The following is a 15,401-nucleotide window of genomic DNA, read 5'->3' as shown; positions in this document are numbered from 1 at the left end:
ACCCATTTTAGATCAATGGTTCACTACATGCAGCTCCAGTATGATACTTTTATCAGCTTGATTTATGATGATGTATGTGCAGGGTGTTTCCCAGAGCAAAAATGTCAGGCCCTTGTTCCAAAGAGTTTATAATCTAAATTTCAAAAGTGGAGGGTACAACAAGGGAAGGAAGAAAAGAAAGGGGCTGGGAGATGAAAGAGAATAAAGGCAGTTAGACTTGGTTTCAATGGGTAATAAGGTTAAACCAAAGGCTTGACAGTAAAGTCTTTTTGCTAGTCCATCTAGCTGTTGAAGCCTATAGTAGTTACAGTCTTCTTTTAAAGAAAATATTCTTGAAGCACTTCCAAAAAATTTGTTTATTTATTAAAGTATTTATATACTGCCCTCTTGCAAAACATCAGGGTGGTGTACAGTAACATAAAAACCTTCAAAAGCAATATGAAAGAACCATTAACATGACTGGCTATACAAGAGACATTTTAAACAGCTGCATAAGCCTGTTGGCACAAAAAAGTTTTCAAGGGATGCCTGAAAGTGAAAAGTCAGGATGCCTACTGAAACTCTGCGGGAAGAATATTTCACAGCGTGGGACTGGCAACACTAATTTATTTCAGATATACGCAGATACTAGTTTTGGTACTGGCCCTTACACAAGAGTCTATGATAACATCTTGCGGCTGTTCAGTTATCTTGTAATATACCATGTAAATTTAATATTGTAATACAAAACTGGCTTGGGTGGACCTGCATGTTCCTAGAAATGAGGGACTGACTCAATAAATAGCAGCTCAGTCCAAGTTTTACCCCTGCCCCTTGTTAATGTGTTGTACAAGTTAAGCACATGCTCTGATGCCACTAATAATAATAATAAATAATAAAATTTTATTTGTGAGTCGCCTATCTGGCCGAATTAATGGCCACTCCAGGCGACGTACAACTTCACAGTAAAATACAATAAAATACACTAAAAGCCAATGAGGACCGCAACAATAATTAATATTACCATATTTAAAAAATTAACCCACCCCAGATGTCCCGTAGGCCTGCCTGAACAGCCAGGTCTTTAAGGCTCGGCGGAAACCTATCAAGGAAGGGGCATGGCGGAGGTCAAAAGGAAGGGAGTTCCAGAGGGTGGGGGCCACAATCGAAAATGCCCTCTCTCTGGTCCGCACCAGCCTCGCCATCTTAACTGGTGGGACCGAGAGAAGGTCTTGTGTGGCTGATCTTGTTAGGTGGCATAATTGGTGATGCTGGAGGCGCTCCTTCAGATAAACTGGGCCGAAACCGTATAGGGCTTTAAAGGTCAACACCAACACCTTGAATTGGGCCCGGAAAACAACTGGCAGCCAGTGTAGATCTATTAACACCGGAGTGATATGATCATGGCGACGGGTGTTCTTAATCAAACGTGCCGCTGCATTCTGTATCAGTTGTAATTTCCGGACTGTTTTCAAGGGTAGCCCCACGTAGAGCGCATTACAGTAGTCTAAGCGGGAGAAGACCAGGGCATGTATCACCCGTGGGAGCAGATGGGCAGGAAGGTAGGGTTGCAGCCTCCTTATCAGATGTAATTGATACCAAGCTGCCCGGCTCACTGCCAAAACCTGAGCCTCCATGGACAGCTGGGAGTCAAGAATGACCCCAAGGCTGCGGACCTGGTCTTTTAAGGGTAATCTTACCCCATTAAACACCAGGTCTATATCCCCCAACCTGCTTCTATCTCCCACGAGCAACACCTCAGTCTTGTCGGGATTTAGTTTCAGCCTATTCCTTCCCATCCATTCACTTACGGATTCCAGGCACTTGGACATGGTATCCACAGCCAACTCTAGTGAGGACTTAAACGAGAGATAGAGCTGAGTGTCATCCGCATATTGGTGGCACCGCAGCCCAAATCTCCTGATGATGGCCCCCAGCGGCTTTACATAGATGTTGAATAGCATGGGGGAGAGGATAGAACCCTGTGGCACTCCACAATTGAGAGGCCAAGGGTCTGAGACCTCATCCCCCAATGCCACCCATTGGCATCTGTCTGAGAGATAGGAACGGAGCCACCGTAGAACAGTACCCCCTATTCCTAATCCTTCCAGACGATCTAAGAGGATACCGTGGTCGACGGTATCGAAGGCCGCTGAGAGATCCAGGAGGACGAGGAAGGTATATTCTTCCCTATCCAACGCCCTCCTCATATCATCCACCAGGGCGACCAAGGCTGTTTCAGTTCCATGTCCAGTCCTGAAGCCCGATTGGAATGGATCTAGATAATCTGCTTCATCCAAGTGTGTCTGTAACTGTTTGGCCACCACTCGCTCAATCACCTTGCCCAGAAATGGTAAATTAGAGACTGGGCGGAAGTTATTTAACTCTTGGGGATCCAAGGAGGACTTTTTCAAGATGGGCTTTATAACTGCCTCCTTGAGGGCTAAAGGCATTGCATCCTCTTCCAAGGATGCATTTACTATTATTGCCTTGATCCCTTCGCTCAGTCTCTCTTTGCAGCTCATAATGAGCCATGAAGGGCAAGGATCCAGCAGACAGGTGGTTGGCTTCGCAGTAGAGAGCACCTTGTCCACTTCCTCAGAGGGAAGAGGCTGAAACCGATCCCACTGGACCGGAATGCAACTGGCCGACTCTGGCCCACTTCCTGTATCCACGGCGTATGGAATCGTGCTCTTCAGACGCTCGATTTTATCGGCAAAGTGTTTAGCAAATGTGTCACAGGAGGCTTTAGCATGCTCCATGGGTTCCTGAGCAACTGGACCGACCAGATTTCGGACCACTTGGAACAACCTCCTGGGACAACACTCTGCGGACGCAATAGAGGCAGCAAAGAATTCCCTCTTTGTTGCCTTTGTTGCCACCTGGTAGGCAGCAATTGCTGCTCTAACCAGTGTCCGATCATCTTCAGAGCGAGATTTCCGCCACCGGCGCTCTAGTTGTCTCACCTCCTGTCTCAGACCCCGGAGCCATGGTGTATACCAGGGTGCTATCTGAGCTCTATTCAGGGGGAGAGGACGTTTCGGTGCCACCCGGTCTACTGCCCTAGTGATCTCCTTATTCCACTCCATCACTAGGGTTTCGACCGGGCGGCCTTCAGCCGGCTCCAATTCTCCCAGCGCATTCAGGAATCCTTTAGGATCCATCAGGCGTCTGGGGCGGACCATCCTAATAGGTCCTTGTCCCCTGCGGAGGGTGTGTGGCATTGAGAGGTCCATATTCACCAGGTAGTGATCTGACCATGACACGGGGTTAGAAAGAACAGTCCCCATTTTCAGAGCACTTCCCTCCCCTCCTGAGACAAACACAAGGTCAAGAGCATGACCGGCTACATGGGTGGGCCCTATATTACTAAGGTGCAGTTCCCAGGAAGTCATGGTTTCCATGAAATCCCGAGGGGCTCCAGTGAGGACGGTCTCGGCGTGCACGTTGAAGTCCCCCAAAACTAATAGGTTGGGGGAGAGCATCCGTACACCCAAGATCACCTCGAGCACCTCGTCCAGAGAGTCTGCTGTGTTGCGGGGTGGGCGGTACACAAGCAGAATCCCTAAACTGCCCTTTGGGCCCAACCTCCAATACATGCAGTCAACAAACTTGGTCTCATGGAGAGGGGGCCTGGCAAAAACCAAGGACCCTCGATAGATGACTGCCACTCCCCCTCCCCGCCTACCAACCCTCGGCTGCTGTGCATATTGGAAACCGGCTGGACACATGGCCTCAAGCGTAGGAGCTGAGGCCTCATCCAGCCAAGTCTCCGTAATACACACCAGGTCTGCGTTCTCATCCAAGATCATGGATGAGCGATGTTTTCTGCACCACAGACCTGGCGTTGCATAACAGCAGTCGAAGGGCGGATGGAGTCCTGTGTCCCCCAGTTGTCTTCTGGTTATGGACAGGCCCGGAACAGGGGATGGATATTATGCATCTATCCCTTGTTCCCCTAAACTGGTGTGGCCTGCCACCCGCACCTTTCCAGGATCTGCCGCCTAGCCTTTTAATGTCATGGCTCCCCACTCACCACTAGGCCAGCCTTTCCCAACCTTTGGGTTCCCAGGTGTGGCTGGATGACAGTTCCCATAATTCCTGGCCATGTGTTTGCCCCACCATGGTTGGGGCTTATGGGAGTTGTAGTTCAGCAACATCTGGGGACCCAAAGGTTGGGAAAGGCTGCACTAGATTATGTTTCTGCACTGGTGGCAGCCTATGACCTGGAGCAGAAAGTGGGGCAATGCATAGCATGATGATATCAGGCAGCTCTATCTTTCTCATGACATGTAATTCTGCCCTTGAACTGGAAAACTTGGATTTGAGTTGGTGTGGCTTCAGTGACACTGTGCCACCTTTCCAGAGAGATCTTGAAGGAAGTCAAGTGTGCATGTAGTCTTCACAGTGGGTGCCTGTCCACACTGCAGTTGAGTGTATCTGTAGGAACACCTAGATGTGAAGCCTATGATCCTCCACATGTTGTTGGACTACAATCTCCGTCACTGACTATAGGCCATTCTGGCTAGGGTTGATGCGAGTTGCACTTCAAAAATACCTGCAGGTCCACGGATTAGCCAGAGCTTTGCACTCTATACAGCAGGAGGGAAGATGGTTCCTCAATTTTTATGCACTTTCATTTTCCATTACCTGTACTTTGGTAGAGCTTCGAAAACATGGGAAGCAATCAAGTAGACATTGTAACTTGTTGAACCAACTATATTTTTGAGCTACGTCACAAGAATGGTTTCCATTCTACTTAAAATAGATATGTTTTAACATAAATTAAGGCTTAACATATGGCTTTACCAGTTTGGCGGATCAAACTGTTTTCATACACAAAATGTTTCATTGATCCATCAACCATTACATCAAGCTATTTTCTTGAATATGATATAAGAGGGTCATGTGACAAACTACTTTTGTATTTGTTTTGTTTTTAACCAGAGCACTTTAAACCAGAGCATAAGGTTACTGCAGAAAACATCATCAGAACTTCCAGTAAGTTTTTGTTGTTGTTTTCTCCTGGAATAAAGCCCTGTTGCAGTTGTTTCTTTAACAAATTAGAAACCTATTTTTGCTAGGCAGTATTTTATGTTCATTTGAGTGAAGAGATCGCATGTTGTACATTAAATACATCTGGGAATCAGGTCTCTTCTAACATTCTGAGCACCATCCAGTCAACACTGAGCATTTTGAAGGCCGTGGCGCAGAGTGGTAAGCAGCGGTAATCCAGCCGAAGCTCCCAATGGAAGGAGGAAGTCGAATCTCCGGTAAAAGGGGTCGAGGTCCACTCAGCCTTCCATCCATCTGTGGTCGGTAAAATGAGTACCTGGCATATGCTGGGGGGTAAGGAAAGGCCGGGGACAGAACTGGCAATCCCACCCCATATATATGGTCTGCCTAAGTAAACGTCGCAAGACGTCACCCTAAGAGTCGGAAACGACTCGCACTACAAGTGCGGAGACACCTTTACCTTTTATACATAATAAATTACCCCCACATAGTAAACGAACATAAAGGAACAAAGAGTTAAATGTAACCTTTCTGCAATGCTAGTATACAACACAAAGGGAATTTTTTTTATACTGAGAAATATTCACACTACAGGTTTACTACCTTTGTGAAAATTAGATTTCCAGCAATGACCACAGATCCTCCAAATCGTTGCTTAAAGGAGTGGGAGCAAGCCCTGTGTTTCATTCCTCTCCAGGTTTATTGAATTACTTCCTGGTTTGTTACATTCAGTCATAACATCAAACTAGGCAGTAATTAACTAATCTGTACAAAGGGAGGGGCAGGAGGCAACATGTAGCACAAGGCCCATTCCCAGTTCTCCAACTACGGTTTGGAGATTTGTCTGCATGCATCCTTTGCTTTTAAGTGTACGCTTAAGTATCTTCTAAAACATCTACAGATGCATTGCGTGAAGCCTTCACAAGCCTTGGTGTGTTTATCTTAGGATCAACATGCAAGGTCTTGTTTTTAAGAAGCAATAATCATAGAGGGATATCCACAGGCAGAGCTTTCATAGCTTTGAGGTGTAATATAATGTTTTAAGTGTAGCTGTCTGCTTGTCACTCATAGCCATATTAAATGTGATATGGGGGAGATTTCCCAATATCTTTTTCTTTGGTTAAAAGCAAGGATGAGGGATGGAAGACTTTGGATCAGGGCTGTAGCGGTGTGGTGGGGATTGTTAACCCTTTCTCTAGGACCCCTCCCCACAAGCTGCTTTTAGCTGTGGAGGAGGAAAAGGCAGGTGCATTTCCGCTCTCTTTGGCTTATAGCACCTGGTGGGTGTGATGGGCATTTAAGTCAAGGAGACGGTGCTGGAGAAATGGTTAAAGTTTCTCCTATCCCTGGCTGCCCACCCGCCAACAATAAACCAATTATAAAGATGATGGGAGATCCAGTTACAGACCTCCCAGATCACATGTAGTTTGACCTACATTAAGGACTAAATAATTGACTTACGAGGCACTCTTCATTATTTATTTATTTATTTCATTCCAGTTATGAATCACTTCCTATTAAAATACCTTGAAGTGATTTAAAACATCAATAAAAACAGTTACCAATAAAAATAATGAAAGCAATTTCTTATATAAAAACTGTTTCAAATCCAATACAAATACTAACTGCTCTCTTGCCTAATTGTGACTGTGGCATTGGAGAATTTTTATTTCAGCTGTAACATAATAATTGGAGATCTGGGTTGTTACAACAGCATACTTATAGTCCCCTCCCACATCCCTTAATCTTCTTCCTCCTGCAGGAGAAAGTGAGAAGTGTGATTACTGCTGTTAATGCCGCACAACTTCTTATAAACAACAACGCTTCATTAGTTGTTATTCAGGTAAATTTCTTTTTTTAAAAAAAGTGTGTGTATCTATATATTTAAAAATCCATAGTGCATTGTATTTGGAATTCTTACATGTGTCTTAATGTGTGTCTTCTCTTTTTCTCCTAAAAGGAAACTAAAAAATATATGGATACTATAATACGTTACTTTGAGCAGTATGCTGAATGGGTGATGGAATCGGTAAGATGTCTCTTTTTCCTTACTGGCAATTTAGAGAACTGAACTTTTTGAAAAAAGAAAATTAAACTTATTGGTGTGCCAACACTGTATCTGAAACTTTACAATTAACAACATAGCAAATTAAAACATAACATTAATTCTCTGACCAAATATGATTAATTCAGATTGGATTATATCAAAATTATATGTCTGTCTTTGCCACTGATCATAAAAAGCTTCTGAATGGGAATTTTCAGTATCAGATATTCAGTATTTGAGTTTTGTTTCTGGTTTCTTGTAGATTACTATGGAAGTGGCAACATGCAAGCCCATTGCCAATGTGATTGATACCGCTGTAGATATATTTCTATGCAGCTATATAACGGATTCTCTGGTAAGAATATTTTGCATCTGTCTAACTCCAAAACAAAGTTGTGATAGGGGCAGGGAAGGAGTAGGGGTTAACTCTTTTCATTTTTCTTAAATTTTTGCAAGTCATTTCTCCACTAAGATATCTTATGCTGAGACTAGAGAACCAGTATTGTGTTAAATTGTGTCCGCCAGGACCTAGACTCTCAAGTTATAGCAGTAGATCCTAGTGAGATGTCCGGAGCACAGTCTTGTCCTGTTTTGTTGGATGAGCTTCAGTTGGTTCAACTCGAGGACGTGGACAAGGTGCTTGGACAGGTACGTGCAACCACTTCGGTACTGGATCCTTGCCCCTCCTGGCTGATAAAAACTAGTAGGAATGGAACAGGTAGCTGGGCCAAGGAAGTGATAAATGCCTCTTTACGAGAGGGAGTGGTCCCGGGCTGTCTGAAAGAGGCAGTGGTGAGACCACTCCTGAAAAAGCCTTCCTTGGACCCAGATAATTTTAACAGCTACAGGCCAGTGGCGAATGTTCCATTCCTGGGCAAGGTCTTGGAACGGGTGGTTGCTGGCCAGCTCCAGGCGCTATTGGATGAAACTGATTATCTAGATCCATTTCAATCGGGTTTTAGGCCCGGTTTTGGCACTGAGACAGCCTTGGTCGCCCTGTACGATGACCTATGTCGGGAAAGAGACAGAGGGAGTGTAACTCCGTTGATTCTCCTTGATCTCTCAGCGGCTTTTGATACCATCGACCATGGTATCCTTCTGGAGAGGCTCGCGGAGTTGGGAGTTGGAGGTACTGCTTGGCAGTGGTTCCGCTCCTACTTGGCGGGTCGTCTCCAGAAGGTAGTGCTTGGGGAACATTGCTCGACACCGCGGGCTCTCCAATATGGGGTCCTGCAGGGGTCAGTTTTGTCCCCCCTGCTTTTTAATATCTACATGAAGCTGTTGGGAGAGGTCATCAGGAGTTTTGGAGTGCGTTGTCATCAGTATGCTGATGACACGCAGCTCTACTTCTCCTTTTCATCTTCTTCAGGTGAGGCTGTCGATTTGCTGAACCGTTGCCTGGCCTCGACAATGGACTGGATGAGAGTTAACAAACTGAAGCTCAATCCAGACAAGACTGAGATGCTGTTGGTGGACGGGTTCTCTGATCGGATGGTGGATATATACCCTGTCCTGGATGGGGTTACACTCCCCCTAAAGGACCGGGTTCATAGTCTGGGAGTCTTTTTAGACTCTTCCCTCTCACTTGAGGCTCAAGTAGCCTCGGTGGTTAGGAATGCGTTTTACCAACTTCGGTTGGTAGCCCAGCTACGTCCCTATTTGAGTAAAGAGGACCTTACATCAGTGGTACATGCTCTGGTAACCTCACGTTTGGATTACTGTAATGCGCTTTACGTAGGGCTACCTTTGAAGACAGTTCGGAAGCTACAACTAGTGCAAAATGCGGCGGCCAGATCGCTGACAAGGACCAAGCGGTCCGAGCATATAACACCTGTTCTGGCCAGCTTGCACTGGTTGCCAATATGTTTCCGGGCTAGATTCAAAGTGTTGTTATTAACCTATAAAGCCTTATACGGTGCGGGACCACGATACCTTGCGGAACGCCTCTTCCGATATGAACCGGCCTGTGCACTACGTTCTGCTACGAAGGCCCTCCTCCGGGTTCCAACTCACAGGGAGGCCCGGAGGGTGATGACAAGATCTAGGGCCTTCTCAGTGGTGGCCCCCGAACTATGGAACAGTCTCCCTGAGGAAGTACGCCTGGCGCCGACTCTGCTCTCCTTCCGGCGCCTGGTCAAAACCTTCCTATTCTCTGAAGCATTTTAAGTTACACTGATTTAATTTTAAAAATGTTTATTGTGTTGGATTGTTGCTTGTATTTTAATATTGTTTTGTTATTTATTGTATTTTTATGCTGTTTTATGTTCACCGCCCAGAGAGCTATTGCTAGTCGGGCGGTATATAAATTTAATAAATAATAAAATAATTAATAATAAATGCTGTTCCAGATATCTCTTTCAACTATGGGTTAAGGTCACTTCTATATGTACATAAAGGTAGGCTTATATTAATAAGAAATGTGCTTGTGTACTCAAGAGTAACTTCTAAAGTATTGCAGTTCACATATCTTTCAGAAAATTTAAATCACATGTCTAGACGTAGTCCTGAGAAACAGCCTGTAGTCTATCTAGGATATGAAATTGCCACTGAAAAGCCAAACAAATGTCCTCTTTGACTTGGGCATAATGTGAAATAGCTGTTTGGCCTTTTTTTGGTATCAGATTTCTGTGAAACTCTCTTCCTGAGCCACAACTAGTCTGGGACTAATTCTATGATCCCATCAAGTTCCCAGAAAAGTATTAAGCTAAAGCCTCAGTTTTTTGTGAAATTACTTAAGTACATAGGAAAAGACCAGCTGGAACAGACCAAAGCATTCTGCTTCCAGCTGTGGGCAGACAGATGATAATGTGAAGCTTACAAGAAGTACTCATAAGCAAGAGTGCTCTTGTTGCATCTTTTTGCCCCCAGCATGTGGTATTGAGGCATATTTAGCTGTCATTTAGCCATCATGGCTATTAGCCATTGAGAGACACATTCATGGAGGAAAGGTCCAATGGCTAGACCTTTCCTATATGAATGGTCTTATCAATGGCTCTAATCCTTCTGAAAATCAGGTCACCTGACATCCTCTGTTTGTTCTTCTGGCCATCTAAATTATTTAAGCACATGGACCAGGGCCAATTGCATGGGTCTCGCTCACTTGCTTAGATGGTCTCCTGGTCACATGGAATCTGTTCTTAGATAAGCTACTATGATGTGGATGGGGGACACTTAAGGTGTACCAAAACTAGTGGTTATCCAGTGCCATTTCTTGTGGCAATGAATTCCATATGTATTTTATGAAATAGTGCTTCTGTCTGAACCTTCTGCTGATTAATTTCATTGAATGGCCTTGAATTCTAGTATTACAAGAGATGAATAGACCATGCCTTGGTATAGGAGTCTTGACGAAAAACAGGAAGCAAATCTCATAACTAAACAAATAAGCCCCATATAATTTCCTCCTCAGTCATCTCCTTAAAAAAACAACTAAGAAATCCCAAATGCTTTAGCTTTAACAGGGCTTTTCAATTTCCTTAGTCTGGAGACATGGCTTTGGAGCTAAAGAAGCTTATAAGGAAACCTGTTAAAATGTGATGGAGACCTTCTTTTCTGTTGACCTACAGAAACACATTTTGGATGTACTGCTGAACAGTGACAGTATTCAGTGATTCCTTTTGTCTTGTAATGGCAACATCTACATTTTCTAGTTGTCTTGAAAAATGGCAAACGACATGACAATGAACTAGTAAAACTCTACTCAGAAATTGCTTGCTATTACTGCTAATAATTGGAAGCACCTAAAAGACTGTGGAATAAGCTCTTTTCTCTGCTGCTTAAGCTGGGATGAGCCTGATTTTTTCAAACACAACTGGGTAAACAAGTCCAGACAAAATGTCAAACCACCTTTTTAACAGCTGAGGCTAATTGGGCTAATCTGTGTCATCATTAAATGATTCTTGCATAAACAGTATTTTCTGGCCCAGAAAATGGCACTAAGGTACCAAGGAGCTACTCCACTGCAAGCAGGGTTAAAGCTACCTCTGTTACACTTCACAGCAGGAGGAAAACCTGACTAGGATATTAATCGCCTGAGGCGTACATATACATTGCTGTTTATTTTAGGCTTGTTGGGATGAAGCAGTGTGTTTGTGTGGTTTTTTTTAAGTAGTTGTCTAGGTTTCGGATGCATTAAACATTCATTCCAGAGTAGAGGTAGACCAACAGCACACTCCTGTTGAGTTGAGTTTGGCTCACAAGTATACTTTGGTTTGGCCAGTTAGGTTATGCAGGCTGAGATGCTTCCCTGGTTTATTTACTCTCTGTTGTTGTTTTTCTTAAAAAGAGCATTTGCCAGCACAGGACTTATGATAGCGTCCTAATGTCTCCCACTACAACACAATGCAGGAACCCCTCTCCATGTACAGTAGGCCTGTGTAACTTGAGAACTGCCCTCCAGCTGAATGCAGCATGCCTAGCCATGAATAGCAGCCCACCACAGTCTGTTTCTGTTTGCTTATCTAGGGGGAAAAAATAACCAGGGGGCCTGTCAAAACAAATTGGAACTAAAACAAATCAGTCTCTTGATTGGTATATAATGATTCATTTAAGGCATTTTCTTCATATAGATGACAGCAACATGATGAAATGTGAAGAAAATAAAGCAACTTAAAGCAATATATAGCAGTATAGTACCTTTTAGAAACTAAAGTTTTAAAATGGTGTTAGGATTGCATTACACATGCACTGACAAAACAATCAAACGTTATTTCTTACCCTAATTGAAATTTAGTCTAACTTCCTCTAGCGCATGTAATTGTGTAACAAAATATCTAAGCTTCCCAAGCATCTTAGCATTTTGGTTATCCATATAGAGTTGTGGGCCAGCTGGGCAAAACACATGAAGCAGAGTTGGATAGACAGCAGACAAAGAGAAAAATTGCTCTTTGAACACCTTATATAGTGACCAGGAGCTGGACTTACATAAGCAAAACTATGTAAGATATAGGCTATAGAATACTATAACCTATCTGGGGTGAGGCATATGTTGTTCAAAGCCTTCTTCAGCAGTTCTCCACCTGCACATTCCAGCACTTGCTTTCTAAAACAGTTCAGTAAGGATTCCAGGTTTATTTAGGAGTTGCAGCTATTGTCATCTTTGTGGCCCTTAACATGACATTAAGCTGATGGCATGATGTTGTCTTTTAATCTTATATTCCAAGATGCCAAGGTCTCATATGACTGTCACTGAGAATTAGCAAAAAGCAGCTTGCACAAAGTTGAATTTTTCCATTCTTGTCATCCATTGTAGTCCATCGTGGTGGTTCTACCGTTTGCTGAAATTTGCTGTAGTTGATGGTTCCACAGACTAGCAGTGTTCAAATTAACAGTGTCAACATCACATCAGCCCCGGCCCATGATTCCTTTTTCTTTTGAGCACTGAGAGTAGCCCATAGAATGGGTCACAAGGAAAATGGAAAATATTAAATGTCTCAATATTGTTTCTTGTCTTACCTAGAATGCATTCTGGTTTGGTTTGGGAGGCTGTTCGGTATTTCTGATTCCTGCCATCATTTGTGCTGTAAAACTAGCCAAATTCTACCGTAGGATGGATACAGAAGATGTGTATGATGAGTAAGTAAGCAGAATACGAACATGGAAGATTACAGAAATGCAACTAAGCACATGATGTGAAGTAGCTTCATTGAGATAAGGGAAATATTGTGAGTTGTGTAGTATTGCAATCAGGAGTTTCTCTGGTGGATCTCAGTGAAACAGGTTGCAGGCAATTTATTATTTATACAGGACTACCAATGTATATGCCATTTTTACAGAATTTCATAGGCAAGGAGATGCCCATTTAAATTTCAACAGTTGGTGAGAAAATGGAGGGAGGGGAGGTGAAAGTACCAAACAGAGAAAAGGGAGGAGTGGGAGAAACACGAGCCCGAAAAGTGATGAGTCTGAGTCTGCCTGTAGGGGTGGTATCTACATACCAAGGCAATTGGTGTATGTGCGTTTGCTTGGGACAGAGCTCTGGAAATAGTGCTTCTTCTGGCTGATTCAGGACGGTTGAAGGGTGGGGTGTAAATTTGGCCTATGAGGATTAAATATTCAGAGAGTGACCTATAAAAATATTCCATAATGCTATAAATTAGAATCACCTTTCTGATCACTATGAATTAAAACGTGTTATGTCTGATGTTATATTTTTCTTGCCATGCTCTTTGCTTTTGGCTTATGTAGTTATTCTGCTCCCTCTAACCAGTGTTTTATTCTTCCACTTGCAGTTCTTCTGTCTCAGGGACTTGGCATTTTACTTTATGATAGCTGTTTTTACTTATTTTTCACTTGTCTTCACTTTTACCTTTTTTTAAAATCATTTTTTCTGTAATTCTGTCCAGTGCCTTTTCCTGATTTTTTTCTTTCTTTCTTTTAATTATGTAGATCACTTTGACATTATACTTTTGCTAGAACAGCAGTCAATAAACAGCAGGGAAATGCTGCAAAACCAAATATTATTACATATAATTACGTATTAACAAATATTACAACTACTTCTTTTTTATATTTTTTAGTGTTGAAACTATGCCCATGAAAAAGTAAGAGATTTTAATTGATATTATAGCATGTAGACTGGGAGGGTTTTTTTAAAAAAGAATCCAGCCTGTTTTTTTATTTTACATGTTTTGGATATGTTGCACTTCTTTTCTACATTTTTGGCATATTGCTCAACATACTCATCAGAAATAGCTTCTTGCAGATCATGTTGAAATAGAATGTGCTGTAGAATTAATTCAGTGTATGTGACTGAAGTACTCATTATTCTACAGGCTCCAAAGTGGGCATGCCTAGTTACACTGATTTTATATGTGTGGTGTTTTAGTTGTCATATTATTCTGTTTGTATTGGTTGTTGTAGGCTGCTTTAGGCAAAGAGTTCAGAAGGGCAACTGATAACATTTAAAACAAACACCTATTGATTTATTTAATTATCATCTTTGTAACCATTGTCTGTATGGAGTTGCATCTTATCATTAACACAGTCCTTTCTTGGTATATTTATTTTATTACAGTTTGGAAAATGGTAATAATGGTTATCATAAAGAGCATTTATATGGTATACACAATCCAATTATGACAAGGTAAACCAAGTTTGAAACTGCCTGCCTTTTTTCTTTTTTGCATGATTTTTCTTTGCTTAACTACTCTCTCTTTTAATATATGCCCTATATAGCATTATTTACTGGCTTGATTTGCATGCCACATTGAATAATAGTTTAAAACAAACTATGATTTCATGTGAACAAGCAGTGTGCTGGTTCACGCTGCTCAAACAGTTCTCTGCTCCTTTTGGTGGTGTGAACAAGCGAGCGAGCCAGAATCTGGCATGTCATGTCATTTGAGCCCAAACTCATGGTTTGTGTCTTCCAAACAAACCCTAAGTGTTAATCAAGGTTTGTTCTTGGATTATCACTCATGGTTTGCTTGGAACTATGAACTCTGGTTTAGATGACAAGAACAAGCCAAACCCTTACTTGTTTTGTCTGGAGTGTGACAGCAGCAGTAGCAGGGAAGAAGCACCACAGGAACTTTTGACCAGTGCGCATGAGCACACTGATTGTTTACATTAAACAATTGTTTGTTTTAAACTGTGGTTTAATGTGACGTGAACTGAGTCACTATATTTTTAACAACAGAATTGCACAGATGGCAGTTTTTAAGCCTAGTACTCTTACCCAGCATGTGAAGTTAATTCCTGCATCTGGAAACTGGAACTTTTCAGGGTATATACTCACTTCATAGAAATTTTTATATAAATATTGTCAGGCCTGTTTATGGAAAACTATTAGCAAGGTGCACCAAAATTACTGTTATTTCTTCACATTTTGACAATGCTAAAAAAATATATTCTGACAATATGTTCCTTGCTAAAATATTTAAATTATCTTCCTATGATGTCAGTGACATCATGTAATCACATCTGATTGGTTGGTATATAATTATGTGATATCCTGTTCATTATGCATCCATATGACCAGTCAAGATGGAAGAAGCAGCTGCTAAGGGAAATTGTTCCGTGTTTATGAGGACTTAGGTGTTCTTTAATAAAAACTGACAGCATCTTATTTTTCAAAAAATCTGTTCCGGGTACAATTTGATCTAAAGTAGATTGGAGTTGAAGATTCTTTTCTTAGAAAATATAGAAATAGGCTATATAGTTGTATAGAAAGAGCCTGCATAAAGTCAACCAGAGGTATTAAGAAGGCTCTTCAGAGGGAAAAAGAATGCTCCACTCATTGGGGGTTCTGTTCACATCGCCTCAAAGACTAAAATTGTGCCTACTTGGCTAAGGACAGGTCATAAGTACTATAAAATACAGTTTTCAGTACATAACAGCTGAACATATGTGAAGCTAC

The 15,401-nt window shown here is 42.3% G+C and overlaps 1 protein-coding gene across 12 annotated transcripts in view; it reads left to right on the top strand.

Annotated features, from left to right (window-relative positions):
• PROM1 (prominin 1) overlaps positions 1–15,401 on the top strand; it is a 159,094-nt gene that overhangs the window by 95,282 nt on the left and 48,411 nt on the right. For 5 of the 12 annotated variants that reach the window (XM_061585449.1, XM_061585447.1, XM_061585448.1 and 2 more), the window contains 7 exons: positions 4,927–4,980; positions 6,758–6,838; positions 6,956–7,024; positions 7,305–7,397; positions 12,501–12,616; positions 13,561–13,584; positions 14,058–14,126. The exons of 1 other annotated variant lie outside the window; for it this stretch is intronic. In XM_061585449.1, coding sequence (XP_061441433.1) covers positions 4,927–4,980; positions 6,758–6,838; positions 6,956–7,024; positions 7,305–7,397; positions 12,501–12,616; positions 13,561–13,584; positions 14,058–14,126 — 506 coding nt within the window. The remainder of the gene's footprint in view (positions 1–4,926; positions 4,981–6,757; positions 6,839–6,955; positions 7,025–7,304; positions 7,398–12,500; positions 12,617–13,560; positions 13,585–14,057; positions 14,127–15,401) is intronic. 6 more of the 12 variants (XM_061585455.1, XM_061585451.1, XM_061585454.1 and 3 more) reach the window with 3 other exon arrangements.

This window comes from Rhineura floridana, chromosome 9 (genome assembly GCF_030035675.1).
Source record: "Rhineura floridana isolate rRhiFlo1 chromosome 9, rRhiFlo1.hap2, whole genome shotgun sequence".
Classification (NCBI taxonomy): Eukaryota; Metazoa; Chordata; class Lepidosauria; order Squamata; family Rhineuridae; genus Rhineura; species Rhineura floridana.
This window is presented reverse-complemented; position numbering and strand designations above follow the sequence as displayed.